The sequence below is a fragment of the Cryphonectria parasitica genome, assembly GCF_011745365.1.
Source record: "Cryphonectria parasitica EP155 unplaced genomic scaffold M406scaffold_4, whole genome shotgun sequence".
Lineage (NCBI taxonomy): Eukaryota > Fungi > Ascomycota > Sordariomycetes > Diaporthales > Cryphonectriaceae > Cryphonectria > Cryphonectria parasitica.
In genome coordinates, this window is record NW_024468912.1 from 2,120,988 (window position 1) to 2,143,238 (window position 22,251).

General features: G+C 54.5%; 7 protein-coding genes across 7 annotated transcripts; 4 read left to right on the forward strand and 3 right to left on the reverse strand.

Annotated features, from left to right (window-relative positions):
- Positions 1-396: 396 nt before the first annotated feature.
- Positions 397-2,858, forward strand: M406DRAFT_38688 (uncharacterized protein; the record flags this gene model as incomplete). Its single annotated transcript, XM_040924068.1, has 3 exons — positions 397-567; positions 642-1,721; positions 1,767-2,858. The coding sequence occupies 3 exons, from the start codon at positions 397-399 to the stop codon at positions 2,856-2,858; spliced, it is 2,343 nt and encodes a 780-aa protein (XP_040776811.1).
- A 1,736-nt stretch (positions 2,859-4,594) lies between these two features.
- Positions 4,595-7,697, forward strand: M406DRAFT_346044 (uncharacterized protein). The gene is made up of 5 exons (XM_040922136.1): positions 4,595-5,302; positions 5,510-6,109; positions 6,216-6,467; positions 6,544-7,075; positions 7,171-7,697. Exons 1-5 carry the CDS (start codon positions 5,100-5,102, stop codon positions 7,501-7,503), a joined length of 1,920 nt encoding a protein of 639 aa, XP_040776812.1. The 5' UTR covers positions 4,595-5,099; the 3' UTR covers positions 7,504-7,697.
- Positions 7,698-8,552: 855 nt separating this feature from the next.
- On the reverse strand, positions 8,553-9,224 carry M406DRAFT_356084 (uncharacterized protein). The gene has a single exon (XM_040923354.1). The coding sequence runs from the start codon at positions 8,979-8,981 to the stop codon at positions 8,799-8,801; it is 183 nt and encodes a 60-aa protein (XP_040776813.1). The 5' UTR covers positions 8,982-9,224; the 3' UTR covers positions 8,553-8,798.
- A 389-nt stretch (positions 9,225-9,613) lies between these two features.
- M406DRAFT_322114 (uncharacterized protein) lies at positions 9,614-10,523 on the forward strand. The gene is made up of 2 exons (XM_040919603.1): positions 9,614-9,741; positions 9,872-10,523. Exons 1-2 carry the CDS (start codon positions 9,656-9,658, stop codon positions 10,050-10,052), a joined length of 267 nt encoding a protein of 88 aa, XP_040776814.1. The 5' UTR covers positions 9,614-9,655; the 3' UTR covers positions 10,053-10,523.
- A 2,433-nt stretch (positions 10,524-12,956) lies between these two features.
- On the reverse strand, positions 12,957-13,882 carry M406DRAFT_356085 (uncharacterized protein; the record flags this gene model as incomplete). The annotated part of the gene is made up of 2 exons (XM_040923355.1): positions 12,957-13,593; positions 13,725-13,882. Coding segments are annotated over 2 exons (664 nt in total), but the record flags the coding sequence as incomplete, so codon positions are not given.
- Positions 13,883-15,572: 1,690 nt separating this feature from the next.
- On the forward strand, positions 15,573-16,430 carry M406DRAFT_36782 (uncharacterized protein; the record flags this gene model as incomplete). The annotated part of the gene is made up of 2 exons (XM_040924008.1): positions 15,573-15,892; positions 15,971-16,430. The coding sequence occupies 2 exons, from the start codon at positions 15,573-15,575 to the stop codon at positions 16,428-16,430; spliced, it is 780 nt and encodes a 259-aa protein (XP_040776816.1).
- Positions 16,431-16,693: 263 nt separating this feature from the next.
- On the reverse strand, positions 16,694-18,841 carry M406DRAFT_356087 (uncharacterized protein). The gene is made up of 4 exons (XM_040923356.1): positions 18,747-18,841; positions 17,916-18,074; positions 17,656-17,822; positions 16,694-17,517 (listed from the first exon to the last, which is right to left on the reverse strand). The coding sequence occupies exons 2-4, from the start codon at positions 17,922-17,924 to the stop codon at positions 17,250-17,252; spliced, it is 444 nt and encodes a 147-aa protein (XP_040776817.1). The 5' UTR covers positions 17,925-18,074; positions 18,747-18,841; the 3' UTR covers positions 16,694-17,249.
- Positions 18,842-22,251: the final 3,410 nt, after the last annotated feature.

Here is a 22,251-nt window from a genome sequence, read left to right on the forward strand (position 1 = left end):
TCCCTCCCTCCCTCCTCACCACCACATCCCAGGTGTTGTTCCAAGTATCAACAAATCCGAAAGGCCACCTGCGACCACGGCCACGACCACCACCACGACCTACGGCCACGACCAGGACTGGGCTAGTTATCGTATCCACCGCTTAGCATAAGTCGACCTTTTGGCACCTCCAGACCATTGGACCCTGGATGCTTCGTCTACGGTAGTAAGCTCTACTCGGAAGAGCTTCACCTCGACACCCTCACGCGCCGTCTCGCGCATGGTAAACAGCACTGTCTCAACCGGTGACCACCAGCTGTGACAGTACCCCATACCTGCCAGGGACAGCAGACGGCGACCTCATCCACGCTCTTCCACCTCTCAAACCCCGGATTCTGCCATCATCACACCTCCATCATGACTGTCGCACACGATCTGACCCATCGCGGCTCCGCTGTGGGCTCCAGCGCAATGGCACTGGAGGACAGGTTTGAGGTTCTCAAGGAGATCGGTGACGGAAGCTTTGGCAGTGTTGTCCTGGCCAGGGTTCGCACTGCTGGGGCTAGTGTCGCTAGGAGAGGAACTGTGGTAAGTCTGCACTTGGGATGACCTGAACATGTGCCCACGGCGTGATGAAGTATTTGTGCTGATGGAAGTGTCAGATTGCCATCAAAACCATGAAGAAGACCTTTGAGTCATTCTCACCTTGTCTAGAGCTCCGCGAGGTTGTGTTCCTCAGGACACTCCCCCCTCATCAGCACCTCGTCCCAGCCCTGGACATCTTCCTCGACCCTTTCACCAAGAAGCTCCACATCTGCATGGAGTACATGGAAGGTAACCTATACCAGCTGATGAAGGCCAGAGACCACAAGTGTCTGGACAACTCAAGTGTCAAGAGCATCCTGTTCCAGATCATGCAGGGTCTGGAGCACATCCATGCCCACAGTTTCTTCCACAGGGACATCAAGCCCGAGAACATCTTGGTCTCGACGTCATCCCACCAAGACACAACAAACTCATTCAGACGGTACTCATCTCTGGTCACACCCCCTTCCACCCCTCCTACCTACACCGTCAAGATTGCCGATTTCGGCCTGGCAAGAGAGACACACTCCAAGTTGCCATACACGACATATGTTTCGACGCGATGGTACCGAGCACCCGAAGTCCTGTTACGCGCCGGCGAATACTCTGCACCTGTCGACATCTGGGCCATCGGTGCCATGGCTGTGGAGATTGCAACACTGAAGCCTTTGTTCCCCGGTGGAAACGAGGTGGACCAAGTCTGGAGGGTCTGTGAGATCATGGGCAGTCCTGGAAACTGGTATAACAAGGCGGGTCAGCGCGTAGGCGGAGGCGACTGGCGAGAGGGCACCCGTCTGGCCGGAAAGCTGGGCTTTTCCTTCCCAAAGATGGCTCCTCACTCGATGGACACCATTCTGCAGACACCGCAGTGGCCCGCGTCGCTGAGCCAGTTTGTGACCTGGTGTCTGATGTGGGATCCCAAGAACAGGCCGACATCCACCCAGGCCCTTGCCCACGAGTACTTTACCGACGCGGTCGACCCCACGCGCCCCAAGTCCTCGGCCTCGAGGATATTAGGCCGCAAGCCTTCAGAACTCAGCCGCAGCTCCAAGGACGCGATCACACCGACAATCTCCTCCAAGCCGTCCTGGTTCCGGAAGTCATTGATCGGCCGCTCCGAGTCTTCGAACGATCTGGCGGCGGCGGCTCCTCCTCAGGTGGTGGTGGTTGCAAAGGAACCTGCGCCTACTGCTAAGCCGCAGCCAGTGCATGTGACAGTCGATCCCGCACCCATCATGCCCGCCAAGTCGCGACCGCCTGCCAACAAGAGAACCACATGGACCAATGGGATATCAAACGTGGCGCCTATGCCGATTCTTCCCACTATTAGGCCCATCTCTCCCATGTCGGATGCCGTGACCGCGCAGCGGACGCCTTCGTATAACGATGCGTACGCAAACGCCCACAGGCATGGCCATATGGAGGAGAAGCAGTCCAAGAAGATCGGACGCCAATTGTCGGTTCAGTCAAGCTCGAATCACTACGCAGATATGCATAGACAACAAGCTGAGCGTGCTCTCAACGGCCACGGAGGGCTCGTGTCACCGCCCAGTGCCCATAAGGAGGGCTTCTTCTCGCACCTGCGCAAGAGGGCGCGACGGTTCTCTGGACGGCATCAAACCCCGGTATCACCTATCGAGCCGGACATGGAAACACCGGCCGGCTGTGGCCCGTGGGCGAGCAACAGGTCGTCCATGGTGATCGACCCGCCTCCTGCGCCGGTAGCAAAGGACAACCACGAGTCACTCGACAGAGCGTTGAGAGAGGCTCAACAGCATTCGGACAATCTGCACGCGCCGACACCTGCCGTTCACCAGATCTCCTCCACAAGCAACCTCAAACGCCACCACTCCATACCGCATCACCAGCCTCGATCGGCGGATAACCTGTCCGGAGCCTCACGGGCGACAGGTCCTGTCTCCAGCCGAACACGACGAGCGCAGGCAGCGCATGGCGTCCACCATTACGACGCGCCTGATGAGGAAGATGAGCTCCTCGACGAGGCTCTCACCTCGACACAGAAGGCGGTGAGGCGGATTGACAAGAACGGCCCGGCTAACGCGCGGAAATCGCCCGGCAATCCCGGGTTTCGAAATCCTTACCCGACACCTTCGCCGTCAGCCAGCGGCAACGTCTGCCTGTTTGGTGAAGGGCAGGAGGCGATCGAGCCCAAGCCACTGGACTTGAACAACAGAAAGGCATCGGCTTATAAATGGCCGACACCACCCTACGAGGAGAGCGAGTGGGCAGCTTCGGCATCCGCGAGCATCTGGGCAGCAAGCAATCGATTCTAGAGACGTTTTGTGTGAACTGGAGGGTCTTTTTTTTTCTTTTTTTTTTTTTCAACATCGGGCGACAAGAAAAAATTTGGGTTTGGGCCCGGTCATCTTCCATACGGAGTTTTTCCATTGCTTCTTTTTTTGTCTTTTGTTTCTACTTCTTTCTTGGGCATCAGGGAACAACAACATTATTATCACGTCACTCATTCGGGCCAGGTCCGATCAAGGTTGGCGGCAATGTGATGGGCGGCAATTGCATTTGGATCTGTTCAGCTTCACTATACAAAATACTTCGCCTGTTGGGCTTTCTAAGTCACGAACGGGCAGTGTCTCTTTTTTCGCGTCAACAAGTCGTCATACTACACAATACCCCTTATAGATTGCACAGCACGACAAAGCGGTCGGAGACTTTTCTCTGTCTTTATCTTTTCTCGTTCTCCTTTTGATCGTGTTTTGTCGTTAGATCGAGCAGGACAGTCCATTATCACCTCTCTGGATTTTGAGGGCTGAAGGGGTTGGCTTGGCTGTCGAGCTGTGGTGCGAAGAATAGGGAATTTTTTTTTTTTTTGGCGTGGATGGGGGAAGGCAGAGAGACGAGCCAAAGAATAGGCAAACCTCTTCTACTTTTCATCTTTGTTTCCTTCTTTTCATTATTGTTTCCTGTGTCTTATAAGTGTGTACACAAGAGGCTGAACGGAGTTGGCAAATGGCTCGTCACGCACTCCCAGCTCAGGCCTGGGGGAGGCCTGTTTACTTCACTCTTGTCACTGATTGCCGAGTAGCAGGCTGTGAAGTTCTGTATATAGAGACCACCCTTCTCCGCTTTTTTCCTTTTTTGTTTGTTCTTTTTGGATCTGTTGGGTGGCGGCGATGAGACAGACAGCTGGGCGGGTTAATCGGGACTCTTCACAAACTGGGAAGACGGTAATGGCAAAATAAAACAATCCACGGCGTCTAGAACGTCCTTGAACAATCATGATTGCTACCTCTATGGACATGTCCCTGTGCGTGAAATGACTACAAGTAATATTGATCACAGTTGCTGGTGGCAGGCAGGTCTCTTGAAGGGAGGGGGGGGGGCACAGGTGTGGTGTACAATGCCAGAAAAAGCTGCTGGCTGATGATATAATAATGCTTAATCTCCACGGTGAGATGAATGAGGCCTAGAATAGGGCTGGAGGAAGCTACTGCAACTGCAAGTGCGCATGCTGGCTGCAGCAGCTGCAGGTCAGATCCGCAGCAGGAGCCCATCTAGGCACGGTACACTAAATCCGTACCGTTTTTACCGTCCGATGTTTCCCCGTTGGAATTGTACAGTAGTAGCGAACAAGCCCGTTGGCGTTGGCGGCGGGTGTTTAGGGGCTTGGGCTTAGGTAGACCTGACATACCATGCCAGGCAGCAGAATTCTTTGGCTGTTTCCTAAAACTTAAGAGAGGCTGGTGGATTTTTCTTGGGTGGGAGTAAGTAGGTGACGTCAAACTCCATGAAAGATCCTCTCAAGCCCAGCGTTTGGAATCGGATAAGATGGATTGAATACAAAAAGGCCGGCTGTGTATTCTTCTTCTCGTGTTGACGGGGAAGAGGGGGTAAAGTCGAGGAGCACTAAAGCTGCATTGATTTTGTACTGACTGACTGTACGTACTATATGCAGTTGGCAGTCTAGGGTGCCCATATTAATTTAGGTACTCACAGGGGCAAGGCGAAGCAGCGGCCCCTCGCTTACGACCCAAGTTGGTAGGTACACATCACCCTTCAACAACCCCACCGCCCGCCTGTCATTGCGTCGTGTGTCGCAATACCTCCCACCCTCAAACCACCTGATCTGAATCCCTCAACAAGAGCATCCTTAGGTTTTCCCTTGCAACGAGACGAGGCGACAGCGAATTCACACTCAGCTAGGTCTTCCTAGGTGTGGCCTTTCTCTGCGCGCCACACATCGCCCCGCCTCACTGTGCCCCATCCTCAGAGAGAGAAGTGTCACCCTAGGTCTAGTATATAGAAACGAGAAGAGGAAGGGAAAGAAAAAGGACTGCGATTCACCGCGCTCTTCGACACCCACGACTCCTAAGGGATCCTGCTTTCCACTCAAATTCCCACCTCCTCATTGGATACCCATATCTTGACGCGCACACACTTCTCTGTCTCTCTCTTTCTCTCTTCTTTCTTCTTGTTCTCCTCCTTCCCTCATATGAGCATGACTCTAGGTCTGGCAAGATAGCCCGCACCTGGCGAGTCCACATCTCTACTCTGCCAAGATGAGCGCCAGCCTACCAATCCGTTCACCAACGACGCAGTCCGTGAGCCAGAGGAACAAGGAGAGCAGGAATTACTTCACCGGTCAAGGAGTGTCTTCGTCCACTGAGGCTATCAATGGGCCCGTTAGGGCACCCGTGAGGGACTTTGCGCCCGTTGCGGACAGGCTGATTGTCGGCGTCGATTTTGGTACTACCTTCTCAGGGTAAGTTAAGCCACCTGGTTATGTGGGGAGGGGAGGGGCCGGCCTACTTTTTCCTGTGGCGCTTGACTTCGGGCGGGCATTGGTCCTCATATGTATCTGCTGCTGCACGATCCACGCCTCCTGGCGGACTGTCTCGCTCTCATAAATATATATATACATACATACATATATATATGGACTGCATTGGACTGACACATCTTATCTTAGTGTCGCCGCGGTTTACACGTCTACGCCAGATGACATAGAGATCATCAAGACATGGCCGGGCGGCAACGGTATCACCTCGGACAAGGTGCCTACAGAGATCTCCTACGACATCCCCGCCGACAGCCCACCAGGCACCGAGCCTACGGTGAGATGGGGCTTTCAGTTCAAGCCCGAGGAGTCGCGCCTGCGGTGTATCAAGCTGTTTCTCGACCGGTCGCAGAAGCTGCCCTTTTATGTGAGCCCGCTCGAGACGGCGGCCCAGCTCAAGCGTTTCAACAAGACGGTCGTCGACGCCGTGTCGGACTACCTGACCCAGATCCACAGGCACACCATGGACACGCTGACAAGGCGGTACGGCGAGTCGTTCATGGAGAGCACCAGGGTCGATTTCGTCCTGACGTGCCCAGCCGTGTGGTCTGATGCCGCCAAGAACACGACGCTGCAGGCTGCCGAGAGGGCGGGCATGGGCGACAAGTCATCCATCCAGATGATCAGCGAGCCCGAGGCCGCCGCTGTGTATACCCTCAAGGCCATACAGCCCAACCACCTGAACGTGGGGGACAACTTCATCGTGTGCGACGGCGGTGGCGGCACCGTAGAGTAGGTGGAGCTGCATGCCCCTTTTCTTTGAGAGTGAAAACCCCTTTTGGCGTTGGGTCGGGGGAACGCACACCAAGCTGACCATGCTCTTCCCCCTTCTCCTTAGTCTCATCGCATACAAGATCATTTCTCTGAAGCCACTCAAGGTGGAAGAGTCGGCTGTAGGGACTGGTGGGCTCTGCGGCAGTGCTTTTGTGAACTACAGGTTTGAGGAGCACATCAAGAATCGGCTTGGCAAGAGCAGGTTCGACGAGATGAAGGTGAAGAAAAATAAGACGTGGCAGATGGGACTAAAATATTTTGAGGAATTTGTCAAGAGGAACTTTAACGAGGATGAGCACCAGGAAATCAATGTTCCGTGAGTCACCCCATTACTTCTCACTGTGCCGACTGGTCAGGTCAGGTCAAGCTAACCAAAGAACCACCGGGCCCAGTTTCCCAGGCCTTCCAGACGACGAAGAAGCCGGCCTCGACTCGGGCTTCCTCGTCATGACCGCAGCTCAGGTCAAGGATATCTTTGAGCCGGTGGTCAAGGAAGTCTGTGACCTCGTGCAGGGACAAGTGGAAGGGCTGCGCTCCAAGGGCGGCATCGTCTCGGGCATCATCCTCGTCGGCGGGTTCGGGCAGTCCGATTACCTGTATCGCCGCCTCAAATCCCACTTCACCAGCGCTGCCCCGCCCCCTTATAGCGAGAGACCGACGCACGCCCTCAGCGTCGGCTGTGTAGGCGAGGGCGGGAATATTGAAGTCATGCAGCCTGTGTATGCGTGGACAGCGGTTGTACGCGGCGCGGTGTTGCGAGGGCTGGAAGGAAATATGGTCATCTCACGGAAGGCGAGGATGCACTACGGCACGAGCTACGCCACTGTCTTCGACGAAGAGAAACACAGCGTCAGCGAGAGGTATTGGAGCCCGCTGTGGGAGCGGTGGATGGTCTCGGATCGTATGCAATGGCATATCGCAAAGGTGAGCACGGCTCCAATTCAATGTCCATCTCGGAAGTCCGACTACAGGTCTCCCTCTCTAACGCTGGCGATGATGGATGGGGTTTTTTTTCTCAGGGCGATGCATTATCACCACTTACGCCCATCGCGTTCCACTACACGAGGAATTTCAGACCGGGCCAGTCTCTAGTGGTTACGGACGACCTCATCGCCTGCGAGGCGGATGAACCCCCGGCTGCATACACGCGGGAGCTGGTGCACGTATGCAAGCTGACGACGGACCTGAATGCCGTGCCGCGGAGCCTGTTCACGCGACTGACCACAACGAGGGGGGTGGAGTTCGATAACCTTGACTTTACGCTGGAGATGATCGTGGACAGCGCTGGCCTGGGGTTCGAGCTCAAGGTGGATGGGGTCAGTTATGGACGGGTCGACGCTGATTTTCAGTAAATGACACAGAGGGAGGAGGGTGGTACTATCTATCTGCCACACTGGATGGGTCAGTGGCTTTTATTGCAGAGATGTGGAGGGGGCAGATGTGTTGTACCAGCATTTCAAGGCGCAAGATTGGGAATCTTGTTCTTTTTGTCTCTGTTTCTAATTTTTAAGTGACGGCAATAACGAAGCCGGTTCATTGTTCCCAGAAGATCAGGGCAAAGCAGAGTTGAGTATACAAGTAGTCTCTGCTGATCCTGCTGATAAGCACTTGTGTGCGTATGTGGCCCTAGGGGGAAAATGATACCCCCTTGACGAGACTTGGGGGACAAAAGTGAGGCTGTGGACTCGTGGTGATTGGTTGTAGGGCACACACCTACTCAATCATGCCTCCTCGATGGATTGACTCGCCACCTTTGTCCTTTTTGAGCAGTGTGGTCCAGTCTCGGAAGTTTGCCTCCCTCGAGAATGACTGTTTTGCTCAAAGTCTTTATATCTTCATGGAACCTGGGGACATTTAGTCACTGCCATACGCACACGCACAAAGAACAAAGAAAGAGAGCGAAAAGAGAGAAGAAAAATCATAACAAACAAGGTCAGGGCAACGCGTAAGGGAGACATAAGGACCAACCCCAGACGGGAAGCTCGACCAAGCGAAGAGCAAGTTTTCCTGCAGCCGAGCAGTCGCCCGACTAGTATGGCGAGTGTCACACCGCCTCTGTAGGTACTTTAAGCAACCACTCTCGTGGGCTGTAGCTCCGTTTTCTTTTTTCCCACCCCTGGAACACACCAAAAAAAGTTAAGAAGAAATTCATGACTACTGCTAAAGAAATTCAAACGTGGCTTGCGAAAGGAAAGAAAAGGAAGGGGGACATTGCCCGGGTAATCGCCACGTGGCGAAAGAAGTCTGCTGAGGAAAGAACTACACAAGCTGGGAAAGGAGCGGTATGTATACATAGCATGTAAGGTGCTCCATGCGCAGCGGTTTGTGTTGCTGGAAGCTGTTGGCTCAGTTGAACTTTACCAGCGTTCGCTGTTTACCTCCCAAAGTTGGTCACAGTCATATCACACAACATGCTTTGAAGTCTCGAGAAAAGGATACTGACATATCTGAAGCTCTCGACAATCTGCTACAAAGAGATGTGGCCAATACGCGTATGTCCATGGGCCAATGTCAAAGTCAGCGAACAAGACTATCTGTCATCATCAAGATCATCAACAGCATCACCAACCATCAGCATCCTTCTTTCACCACGCCTTTTCACTCGTCCGTGGAATCCTGCTCCGACCGTATCACCTGGAGTCGAGTGTCATTGCTTGGCTGAGACGCCGAGACGACGGCTTCCTGCGTCTCCGTCACCAGCAAGTTCTGCGAACCTAGACACCCGAGACGATGGCCGAGGGCTGAAGATGAGAACGAGCATGTAGTGGGTGTGGCGGAGCCGCTGAAAGAGAGAGAAGGAAAGAAACAGAAACTGAGGGAGAAAAAACATGAGGATCAACACCGACACACACAAGCCATACCACCCAATCAGGTGGATAGTGACCCGTAATGGGCACCTCCTCCGGTTCGATACCGCCCTTCCAGCCGACAGTACAATCTCAGATCTGTCCTTGACCTTGAATCTTTCTTTAGCCGGATACAAGGTCCAGTGCTCGAAGGAAAGAAGTCGACTTCAACAGAGAATCTCCAGCCTCAAAGCAAACCCCGGTCCTCCCGTCCTGTCTTTTCCCTTTGCCCTCCGAACGGCTGCGAAAAGGCGTATCGCGGGGACTGACTCCAGCCAAAGAAAAAAAAATAACCTTCACGGCAGTCCTCTATGATGGACGGATTACTCGTGTGCTCTGGAATTCAGGCACGACCTTTCTGTTTGTGGCTGTTCTTCTTCTTGGATCGTCGATGACTCGACGCTGCGATCGAGCTCGGCCCAGCTTCTTCCACGACTGGTTCCAGGTGCCATGAGCTCTGGTGAGGGGGAAATTGAGTTTGATAGCTGCTGCTGGCCGCCGCCGCCGCCACCACCTCTGCCGGCAGGCTCAAAGGCCTCAGCATGCTCTGATAGGTCTGTTCATTGATGAGCCCTTGCTTGCGGAGATGAGCAACGAGGAATCCGTCCGGACGCATATCTGTGAGGCGGTATTCGCCTGCCACGATGTGCTCACGGATATGTTCCATTCGGCGCACAAAATTCTCTCTCCTATCGCCGCCTGTCCTGGTCAGTGCGTCAAATGTGCCCAGATCTTCACAGAACCCTGAGAGACACGCTTCAAGTCAGCGCAAATGCCATCGTCTTCCCCTGGAGAGAAAGAGTGCGTGGCAAGGAGAGAAAAGAGAAAAGAGGGGTGTGGGATGGGGAGCAAGCAAAGGAAAAGGTGGATATACAGCACCGCAGCCTAGACGGAAAGGTTCCTTGCAGGTGTTGCTCAGTGTGCTCTGTCCAGTCCGCAAGCTCATCGCCGTTGAATGTCTGGCCACAGATCTCGCAAGGGAGCTGGTAGCGTTGGCGAGGTGGCTGCTGTCGATGGATATGAGTGTCCACATTGGAGACACGGCTGTGCCTTGACGGCGCCGAGGATACACTGCTGGCCACGCTGTGCGCACGGCCAGCCCCGTGCGCCGTCGACACAGTTCCCTGCGATGACTGCGACAAGGTCTCCCAATCGGTAGCGTGATCCGCCAAGGATGATGCCCTGGCGCTGGCGACGGAGGTGGTAGCACCGCTATACCCATGCGCAGTCGTATTGTCAGTGGGAGCTTTGGATTGGAAGTTCTGATAATGGTCATGACTGGGTGCTGGCCATCCCAGAAATCGAGCGACAACGGTTGCATGATGGGAGTTGTCGGGTGGTGCATGATATAATCCTCCCTGTGCGAACTGTGCTGAGGTCAACACAGAGATTGGATCCAGGTCTGGGCTCTGAGGGTCAGGGAAATCACCGTAGTCGCTCAAGCTGAGCGACTGACTGTCCCAGTCGACACTCTTGTCTTTGGAAGACCTGCTGCTCGACATGGCTTCCACACCCTCCTGGAATGCTGACTGACTTGGAGTAATAGAAAATTGTCAAGATTGCTAGGAGATGAACGAGAGGAAGACTGGTGCCAGAAGAACGTGTCAGCCAACATCTCCTTGACAGGAAGGAGGGGAGGGGGAAAGACGCGGCTATGTATGAAAAATTGGGAAGAGAGACAGATTGTCCTGAGATTTGGGACACCCCTTCCTTGTCCCTGCGGGACGCTGCCTGCAACCTCGCCAACGACAACGCAAGAGATCAACCCTGCATGACAAAAGCAGCTTCCCCCCTCCCCCCCCCCCACCGGATCACAGAATGCCCTACCTGGCTAAAGGTACAGTGCAGATGACACACTGCAGCATCGGGTCGGAGACACCAACCAGTCGGCTCAATGAACCCCGGACCCGTCGTAGGGCGGCATGCGACTCGTCATTCGCTTGCAGGGCATGCTGTGCAAGGTCTCGCCAAGGGAGGCTCGACCATGTTCCGAGAGTGTATTTGACATATCCTACGCGCGAATACACCAGAGATGCAAGGAGGTTGGCAGAGGGCAAAGGCTCAGGGTGGCCATCATCAGCTGACCCGATGGCATCGTAGCCTCAGAGCAGTGGGACGAGGTTCCCGTGATTGGTGAAGATCTCGAAACAGGCCAGCCCACTTTGGCGTGGCGGCACACCTCGCAGATGTTATCCTGCGTTTAGACACCCTTGACGCGTCTCCAAAAAGTCTCCCACACCAAATTCTGGAAACCTGAGAAGAAGGAGAAGAAGAAGAAAAAAGAAAAAGCAGAGAAAGAGAAGTCTCTTGGGAATGCGTATTCCCAAGGTCAAAGCTGGTATGTACGTGAAGGAGGAACCATCACATGCCCTTATAACGCAACAAAGGGAATACGCAACAGCTGTGCCTGCAAACCCCCCAGTCTCCGTCTCGAGAGACAGATTCTACTGCGTGCCCAAGTATGCAGCCCGCCGAGCCAAGCTGGCGTAACCCAGTCTTGTGCAAGCCACGCCCCTCCCTCGGTCGACATCGCCATAGCTGGAGGGCCGGCTTATATCGAAAGAGGAATCAAGAAAAAAGAGGAATGGTTATCTCGTCTGGCGATTCTTCACCGGTCGATCAAATGTGGTACGTCGTGTATGGTTGTGTGTTCCCCAGGATTGGACGGCTCTAGCTGCTATCGCCTTTGTAAACTGACTAATTCCTCGAGAGATGGTTTTAACTTGGTTGTGCTGGACAAGAACAATATGACCAGTCAATATTGCTGGGATGGGTTAGTTTTGTATTCCCTGCGTGGACCATCAAGTCCCGCTGTCGGTGAGTCTCGAGCTCTTCGGCGATCACAACGTTCATTCAATCATTGTGCTCGTGAACAATGAAGAATGCTGCGGGAGGTTCGAAAAAAAAACCAAACCAAAAAACCAAAAAACCACAGCGTTTGATACATCGAGAAGCACCATGGTCCTACTCTAGATCTCGCCTTCTATACGATCATGCGCATCGACTAGATGCCGGCGCGCATGCACATGCAACCATCGAAGCACCTGACGCTGCACTGTTTCTCTAGCCAGATTTTACCGGCCGCCGATTTGCTACCACGGCCACGGCCGGCACTGCAGGCTGGAAGGTTGGCACGTTTGGGGGGGGGGGGGGGGAAGGAATAAGCTCGGGTCCGGGGAGGCGATTTGACCCCAACCATTTTGAGGCTCTGCGGTGATCGATCGGAAGGTCTTGCCCTCTCTCCTCTCCCTCGACCACCCCCACCGTAACACAGGCCGCATGGGGCCATTCTCGATACAGTTCGACCCCGAGCGAAGGGCTGCATGATGGACTCACCACCACCAACGAACTCTCCAGTCTCAGGAACCTCCCTTCGGTCTTTTTGTCGGCCCCAGGATGGATGGCGCGAAGAGGAAGCCACGTCGGCTGCCGGATAGGCGAGAACCGCACTGTTGCTCTTTCTTCTTCCTTTTACTTTCTTTCTTCCTTCTCCATTTTGTGGCGCGCACTGATCGCTTGAGACAGCTTCCTCAACACCCGGGAAACCAGGCCCGTGTAGTTTATCAAACTCGAGTATCATCTGCTTGTACGGAATTGAACTCCTTGTGATACGTAACAGCAAGATGTATACTAGCACGCCTGGCTCCTGAAGGGTAAGAAATAGAGCTGGGCTAGAGAAGAGAATCAGGGCAGAGAAGATCTGGCCGAACCGAGTACGAGAACGAAGGAAGAATTGTGGACAGCTGTATTCCGCCACCAAGAATGTGTCGCTTGGCGCGCTTTTTGGAGGAGGGGCGAGAAACACACGAGTCTCGTTGAGACGTAACCAGACACGTGAGGTACCTCGTTTGTGCCTCTAGTCGATTTGATGCCCGTGAAATATACAACATCGATAACATGGACCAGGTACCCTGATCACGCAATTGGCTCACGAGCCGCTGGCGATACGACTGGGAAAGGAGCGTTGAATGAGTATTTTTGGGTCACACGCTGAATTGCTCCGGCGGCCCCTTCTCGTCGCTTGGAGCATCGCACATGCCAATGCTGCGACAATGACGACAAACAGATCATGTTTCGGTTTTCTCTCCTTTTATTCAGGTCTGCAAAGGACCCGCGCTTTAGAAATGACATTTCTGAATTGAAGCTGTGCCCCGTTCTCGTCGCCTCGCTTGATAATGCCCGGGAAGGTAACACAGCAGATCTCCCTCTGCACGAGCGACTCCTCATCCTCACCTCCAATATCTTCCATGGTAGCCTGGTCGAACATGGTCTGCTGGTACGGTACGATCCCGGGCGTCCAGACCTCGAGGACTGCCCTCTGCACCACCAGCAGCCGCGACAGCTCTATGGCGCTGCTGATCAGCTGGCGCAATGCCTGATCCCTCGCTTCTGCCGCTGGTATCGTCGTGCTCCCGTTGGTGGTCCTGGAGGAGGAGGCGGCGGCGGCGTCGGTTGTGATGGCGCCTAATATTCGGTTCACGAGACGGATGATGTCCTCGGTTGTCTGCGTAGTTTGTGCCTCCATGCGCTCTGCTGCTTCCTTTTTCAAGACCGACAGCGTGACAGATCGCCATTGGTTGACGGACTCTACGGACCCTGAAATATAGGATACGAGTTTGGTTTTTGTGAGCTTGAAAGGTTATCAGGCAGGCAGTGTGACACCAGCAAAACATGCATGATAGAAAGAAAAGAAAGAAAAAAAAAATAGTTGGGGCCAGCAAACTTACCGAAAGAGGCCATCAGTCTCTCAGTCCGCCTGAGCTGGTCTTCCTGCTCAGCCGACAGGCCCACGAAGTAGGCACCAAAAATGCGCTGTGCCAGGATCCCAGACACGACAGACTGCAGCAGGTGCACCTTTGCGGCCTGGGCGAGGTCCTCACACATGGGCACGAGCGCGGCCAGCACGCGCAGGGTGTCCTCGTCGGCCCTGGCCAGGTCGACCCTGGCGCGCCTGAAGTTGGAGATGACCCAGTTCTGCAGGCCGTTGCCCAGCCTCGCCCAGCCCTCCACAAAGACCTCGTCGCTGGTGCTGGCCGTGCCGTCCGGGCGCGTGCTGGTGCTGACCCACTCCTTGAGCCCCCGCACCTGGGCGCGCAGCTCGCGGATCTCGTCGTCCCTGGCGGCGACCTCGCGCCTCGTGGCGTCCCGCAGAGCCCTCGCGGCGTCCTCGGCGGTGGCGTCCCGGGCGTGCATCTCGTCCCGCAGCAGCCGCAGCTCGGCGTCGGCCCTGATGAAGTGCTGGTTCAGCGCCGTGTGCTTGGCCTGCCAGAACGAGGCCGTCTCGCTCTCGCTGGCGGACAGCTTGTCCAGGTCGCGGGCAAAGTCGGCCCGCATGCCGCACAGCTCCCGCTCGAGCGAGGCTATGCGGGCGTCCTTGTCCTCGGGGTGGCTCAGCAGGGCGGGGCGGCGGGTGGTGCTCGGCGTCTTGCTTCTGCTCCGGGACCGGGACGCTGCGGTGCTGCCCATGGCTGCGGCGCGGGAGGTCTGGTCCTCGGGCGAGGGGGAGGAGGAGGAGGAGGTGGTGAGCTGAGCACGTGGGGGCGGGGCGATGACGTCCTTGCGAGTGTGGACTGCGGCGGCGGCGACGCCAGCAGCAGCAGCGCCAGCAGCAGAGGCGGAGGTAGAGGCGGGGGAGGAGGAGTTCATCGTCGTTGTCGTCGTCAAAGTGGAGGAGGAAGATGCATCTCTGCTGGGTCCACGACCCCGAAAGACGTGGTTTGCTGCTCCGGTGGCGGCACTGCCAGGGCCCCGGCGCACTTTGTCGGAGGGGCTCATGAGGGTGGGAGGGATGAAACGTCAGAGATATGTTACTATACCAGTCGTCAAGTTGATCTCAACAAACTGCTGGGGAAAATCAGAGTCGAGTCCCTCTCGGTCTCTCCTTATCTTCTCTTGAATTGAACCGTCTTTCTCTCTCTCTCTCTCTCTCTCTCTCTCTCTCTCTCTCTCTCTCTCCGGTAGTACGATCTCGTGTAAAGAGGTTGGTCACCCGAGCAGCGACATGCACGCTGTTGTGCATCTTGCAGAAACCCTCAAACGAAGAACAAAATAGAATTTCAATACAAAATAAATTCCGCCTACCTTCCTCCCACAAGCAGGATGGTGGGTGGTAGCGAGGAAGGATTTCCAAAACAAAACCAACCCAGACGGGTGCCTGGATATCATCAGTTCCAAATCGTCAAATCAAAAGAGCTTCCTCCCCCCCCCCCCTCCAAGCCTTGTCGTTTGCCCGCTTAGCCGTTGGCCAGCAGAGGTTAGCAGATTAGTAAGCGCCTTACAGTAGGTGAACCTAGCGCAACTATAGTGAGCGACCCTCTTCGGCTCTATCCGATCACCCACTGAAGGAGGCCCCATGGTTCAGGGGTTCAGTGCTGCTTTTGGCGGCGGATGGTAATGACAAGCTTCCAGTGCGTTTGTGGTAACTAACATGCACTGAGAGAGAGAGAGAAAGAGAGAGGGAAGGAGATTTAAGGGATCAACGCACCAAACTGTGAACACTCATGAACATCCTCCCCCCCCCCCCCCCCTTCTGCTTTGTTCACATGAGCCGATTCATCCACAGAGGCGCCTTCAAGATGACCTCGTCCCAAAAGACCAATGCTCATGCTCCGCTCACACACTTCCTCTGCATCCCTCTGTCCGTACCAACCTCTCGCCCCCAACTCTCCGCCAGCCTTGCCTCCTTCCAGGATGATGTCACCCGACCCAAGGACCTCGGCGGCTTCGACCTCCCGCCGGATGCTGTCCGTCCCGTGGGGACACTGCATCTGACACTGGGGATGATGTCGTTTCCAAGAGGCGGCGGTGGAGAAGAGGGGCTGGCGAGGGCTGTCGAGATGCTTCGAGCGCTGAAGCCGAGGGAGGTCCTGGCTGGCTTGTTGGAAGGGAAGAGGAAGTCGGTCATTCCAGGTGCTGCTGCTGCTGCTGCTGCTGCTGAAGATACAAGCAGAAGGGGAGGGGGGGATAATAGCAGCAACAAAAGCAACAGCAATAGCCATCCACAAGTCCTAATCACACTCAAGGGCTTAAATTCTATGCAGAAGCCCGAGAGAACCACAGTTCTCTACGCACCACCGTCGGACCCAGAAGACATCCTTCAGGCCTTCTCAGAGCACATCAGGGCAACGTTCAGGGACGCAGGCCTGCTGGCGCCCGACGAGAGGCCTCTATTACTCCACGCGACCATCGTCAATACCGTGTACGTCAAAGGCAGCAACAGGGGCAACAAGAGCGGTCAAAGGGGCAGGAAGGACAACCAACGCCACGTTGTCAGGGACGCGCAGGCGATGCTCGATCGGTATGAGGAGCATGTTTGGGTGGAGGATGTGCCACTGGAGACGATTGCCATCTGCAGAATGGGTGCGAAGCCGCTCAAGGAGGATGGCGTGGTGGTGGATGTTGCATATGAGGTCGAGGCAGAAATTGCTTTTTGAAGCAAGACTTGGGCTTTGGAAAGGCACGACTCTCCCTGGCTACTATGCCGCTACCCCCACTTTGCCCTTACTGAAGCATTTGCTGAGGGCTCATATGAGGGAGAAGGGGAGAAAAGAAAAAAGGACAACTCCTTTCTTCACTATCACCTACGCCTAAAGAAAAGAGGGAGAACAATCCGAGAACAAATTTATAGTCCTCTCTGTCTTGTGTAGAAATTAAGGACGATCGATGACTAAAGAGCACGCACACGACCTCATTTTTTGTTCATAGGTGGCCGGGCTTCATTGTATCCAAAGTTGTTCGAGTAGAATTCAAAAGCATCCACTAGTCACTACCTGGAACCAGTAACATCGAACACCCGAACCTCCCCGATGCATTCGTTAGAGCTGGACAGATTCTCCCTTCGAACCTGTTGGCGTGTGATGATTCTCATCCCTGCCTTTTTCTCCTTTCTCCTTTTCCAGTCTTACTTTGTATTTTCTTTTCTGCTTTCGATGCAAGCGTGCGCAGAGAAACCACTGTCTGGTTGGGAGTCCAACGACACACTGCCTTGTAGTAGGAAATCAAAACAATGCAATTCTGCAAGGTGCCAGCCTGAAAGGGTGGATATGTATGGCAGGGCGTGTGACCCTAAAGAAGCCGGGAAGGGCGTTTTGCTGCAAAGCCTTGTTGGGTATCCAGGAAAATGCCAGAGGGATGCGTAGGGAACAGACTCTATCGTAATGACACAAAGCTGTCGTCGCTCATAGCAGCAGAGGAAGGGGCAAAAACACACAGCAGGCCGGGTAGAAAGAGAGAGAGAAGAAGCGAGTGACCTGTCACTCTTCACTGCTATCGGAGGCGTTGAAAAAGGCCTTCAGATCCTTCTCGAGGTCGGCGAAATCGGTCTTGAGGGTCTTGATGGCATCCGTGATCTTGTTCAGGCACACCTTCTCGTCGGGCTCGTCCACACCATCGACGGTCTGCTTGTGACCGTACTGCTGGATGATCTGGCAACTGTCTCGAACCTTGTTGAAGCCCAAGGTAGCCGAGGAACCCTTCAGGAAGTGGCCAAGACCGGACAAGTCCTCGAGGTTCTTTTCTTCCCTGGACGGCGGAGCAAGAGAACACAGTGATCAGTTGGCATTTGTCCAAGAAGAGGAGAGCAGGCGACCACCAAAATAGAGTGGAGACAAGGAGTGAGGAGTAAAATGATGACGACGATGATGATGATGCAATACTCACAGTGCCTTCTCCATCTTCTCGAAAGTCTCCTCAGCCTGCTCGAAGAAGTTCAGGACCAACGGCTTGGAGAACTCGCGCTCGGTCTCATCCTCGTCCATCTCCAGAATCTGGGTGAAGGTCGGCATGTCGACTTTGTCGCCAAAGTCAGGCAGAGTAGCGTCGTCGTTCTACCGAGACACTCCCGCCTTAGCAGCAGCACAACAAGAAGACAAGGATTCGAAATCATGGAATGGGAGAAGAGGGGGAGGTTAGTTACTTACATCAGCCATTTTGCAAGCAAAGTCCCTTGAAATCGTGTACTTGGCACTTGTCGCAGCCTGGTGATGTCTCTATAAAGTGAAGAGGTTTTGCCCGCCAGTCAGATGTAGAACACTTTTGGACAAGTTCTGGGGAGCGAGAGCGCAGGACCCCGTCGTTCCCTTGTCATATAATCTTGGTCAGTGCTCTGTCTCTTCTGCAAAATAACGGGACACTGTGGAGCACAAGCCTGGCGACCTTGGGTAGAGGCGGGCCGGTGTGATGCAAGAGGGGGCGGGCGGGCACAAAAGTCTTGCGATGGGGACGTCCAATCCTTGACACCACCCCTCTTCCCCCCAGAAAAACAGACACACTCTTCTCTCTCACTCACACACACACACACACACACACACACACACACACAAACACACCCCTCTAAACACACACACACACTTGCACACACACATCTTGCCTGGGCATCGGTAGCTTGTGCATGGATGTATGGCGCGTAAGAGAAGTGAGCATGGGAGGAGAGCAAGGGCAGGGGGGGAGGAGGGGTGAATACCTGCCTGAGGGAGGCACAGGGGTGGTAGGCTCAAGTGGTGGGCAGGTGCAGAGGGACGGAGAAGGGCAGACAAAACAGACACCAAAGAATGAATGGGCAGCACAGTCAGGAGTGGGTCCAACGAGTTGAACGAGAGAAGGCTGGGGGTATCAAACCCTACTTCGCAGAATGGCCTCGTCTCGTCTCTTGACAGGCGGTTGGTTGGAAACGATCGTTGCAGACGACAGGATCTGGCCTCAGGTCGTTGAAAGAGCACATAAACAAGAGAGAGAGAGCGAAATCGCCTTACCTTTAAAGCTTTGTTGGTCTTCACGAGAAGAAAGAGAAGAGAAGGAAGGGTAGAGATACAGCGCTGTGACTATTCCTAGGCGAGGAAAGGAAAAGGGTGGGTGTGTTGTGTGGCTTTCGGCGCGGTGAGCGGTAGATGCAGCAGTTGAGGAATGGAGGGAGGAAAGGTTGCGATGTACGGAGTACAGATGAACGAGCCTTGGATTAAAGGAAGGGGTCCACTGGCGGCGAGTCGAAAATTGAAAAGGAAAAAGAAGAAAAAAAAAAGGTGACCTCCAACAACCTTTCGAGAACAAAGTGGATCTGGCCGAGATAGGCAGTCTAGCCTGTGCCTTCAAGGGTCTAATGGGGTGGGGTCAGATTTTGGCTTTGGAAGGCTGCCTTTTACCCCATACGGGAGGAGGGGGAGGGAGGAGGGGGACAAGTTTAACTGCAAGAGAATTTGTATACAGGTGATACTGGCTGAAAAAGAGTAGAAGATAGCCTAGGGAAGAGAAACCGGACTTGGAGGGGGGGGTCGTCTGGTTTCTGCTTTCAACGCCAGGGGTGGGGGGCCAGGAAAAGGAAGACGAAGGAAAAGGAAGAGAAAAAAAAAGCAAACTTCACCCTCATCTCCCCCAGGCAAATGGCCGAGGTGCTGTTCCGCACTGAGAAGAAACCCAGCCACTTGACCTGCCTGAGCGCGAGTTGAAAGGGTGTGCGGGTGAGATGTGCGGCGGCTCACGCCTTCCTTTCTCCCAGAGATTTCAGACGATGATGCTAATTGCCCCACCCAGCTGGGACCCCTCAACGTCATCCTGCTTTGGGGAACAAGGGTCCACACAACATGGATCTGCTGTCGTCAGTGTACATATTAGTACTACTACCGTGTTCCAAAGTACTATCAATATACTCTGTAGGTATTGCCAGTACCACTGTGCCATGTATTCCATTCTTGTCGAGTCGGGTCTCATTTTCTTTTGTCTCGAGTCTCGATATCCATCATCCTGCGCTTTATCATCTTCACCTTCTGCCTTCATCAGCGTGGGCCCTCCACCATCCTTCTATATACAGTATTCATCACTCCCTATTTCCGACATCTGTCACTTTTCTTCTTCCACCCCTCCTCCCCCCTTCCGAAATGACAATACATGCCGTCCTTGTTGCCCACGGTTCGATCTTGATCCCTTGAACTCACCAGTCAACCATCAACTCCACTTCGGATATATTATGGTGCTTACAGGACATCAAATTTTTTGTGGTACGGACAGTAGGATGAACCGAGACATGAGGATGCTCAGGACATGTTGATCAACATTCAAAATGCTGGTATAGTAACAATATTAACCCGAGGGAGACGGGGTGTAGCGGCCCGAGAGCTTGTGTGTACACATACTGTAGTAGCGGAGGGGAAGGGGACTGACAAGCTTGACAGTGATGATATGAGGTGCGCATCCACACCCACACGTCCTGTCCACCGGGTACCTCATCCCTCGCTTCTGCAGACCCTCTCTGACACACGCACACACGCCACACACAGAGAGACAGAGAGACGGGGCGAGAGAGCGAGAGAAATACACAGGTCCGTCCCGAGCAGATATCGAACCCCCCTGAGCTGGTTCACCGCAGCATTCCCTGCTCACCCTCTGGACCCTCACCTGCCGTGGTTTGTCCGGCTGCCCGGCTACGCGTGCCTGCAGCCCTTGGACCACCTGGAATCTCCTAGAATACTTCCTAGATGCATTAAGCACCCGCCCATTCCTCCAATAGCCAACACAGATGCGGTCATGATCGACAACTCAGCCTTTTCCTTCTTCCTGCCGCATCCAACACGCCGAGTCTCGTTTTGCGCTGACGCGGTGATCAGCTGTCCCGCAAATAACCAGCATACCAGACTGCCAAGTTGGTGGACAATCCCGTTCCGCGCCCTCGCTATTTTCGTACCCCACCAAGAGCAGCTCGCAACTCGCCTGGCCTGGAGAAGGAGGTGTTGAGAGAGAGGGGTGGGGGAGGGGGTAAGGACAGGCTTTGGCATACAACGCGACGCACAGAGCACACAAATTGTTGCGATGCACCACCAACATATTCTCCCTCGTCGTTGGGTGGGCCTAACCACGACGCTTGGTTTATATCCGCGAAACAGGACGCCGGTCTCGACTTGCAATTCACACTCCAGTGTATTGATTACAGTACTATGGTACTCCAAAAAGTCACTTCGCAACCTGCGGCATGGATCCAAAACTATTGAAAAAGGATTCGTCCACCAAAAGCTCCTCCGACATCGTCCCGTCTCCATGACGGGCTCTGGTGGGTTCAGATGGACGATCGATGACCGGGACCTCCCCGAGACCGCTCCCCCGGATCTCTTCATTCCTCACTCGATCATAGATGTGTCTCTTTCCCCCAAGGCACGGCTCCGCATCGGAAGAGGTCTGGAAGCACCTCTGTACGCCCTGAGCTCGCTGCGTTGTCTTGCGTCTTGGTATGCTGGCTTGGGTGTGATGCATCAGGGCCCTGGGGTTATTTCTGTCGGAGCACGCCATCACACCCATAGACGACTCGTGCCCACCTACCCCGGCCTTCAAGATAGCCCCGGGAGTAACGATACACAATGGTGTCGACACAGCTTACGGCACACAACCTCAACTAGCGCTGCATCCCAAGCGCGTGGAGGTGGACGCAGCAGAGCCTGCCTGTTCGAACTGCCCGCCCTTCACTTTCCGGAACGAACGCAGCGCCCTGTCAAAAGTTTTCAAACACAGGGAGCACCGGCCTTCTCGATAAAGCCGTAGAGATTACGAAGGACCAGGACAACGCCTCAAAAGAGAGGCCCGCCTTACGAGCGGTTGCTTGGCCCGTCCCCGTCCCTTGGCGCTGCCTAGCCCTGGCTTCCTTTTGGTTGCGGTTACGGGGAATAAGGTACCTAGGACGTCATACCGCTTGGGAGGTTGCACTGCATATACCTGCGACCTGGGTACCCCTGCTCTCTGGGGTCGGAATCGCATACCCCTACCAGATCACTATTAGTGCAGCCATTCGCAAGAGCAGGCGCTGATGATTTTCACACTGGCATGCCGCCCTCCACTGACGAGGCACACACCCCTCATCTTCTTTCCTTCCTAAACCCAGCTCGAAGCCGCCGAACCGATCTAGATCAATTGATTGACAGTCACGTTGCATGCTAATCACTTAAATCGGCCACACGAGGCAGCAGGGCTACCAGTGTACATACAACGTCACCAAAGCAGCACAATGGATTACCAAAGGCGGTTGGAGAAGGCCTTGGGTGAGCGACACGGAACCCGAAGAGGGCCCAACTCGACTCCAGGCGGTCAGACGCCGGGAGCGTAATGATGCACGGCAAAGGTCAAGCGACGGAAAGCCGTCGGCTTCTGCTACTCATTTGTGGCATGAGGCATCTTTCATCGTCGTGTGCTGAGATTATGTCCTCTCGCCTCAAGATACAACAGCAGGGTTCACACAAGACTGACTGTCTCTCTGGAAAGATGCCGCAAATAATGATGAAT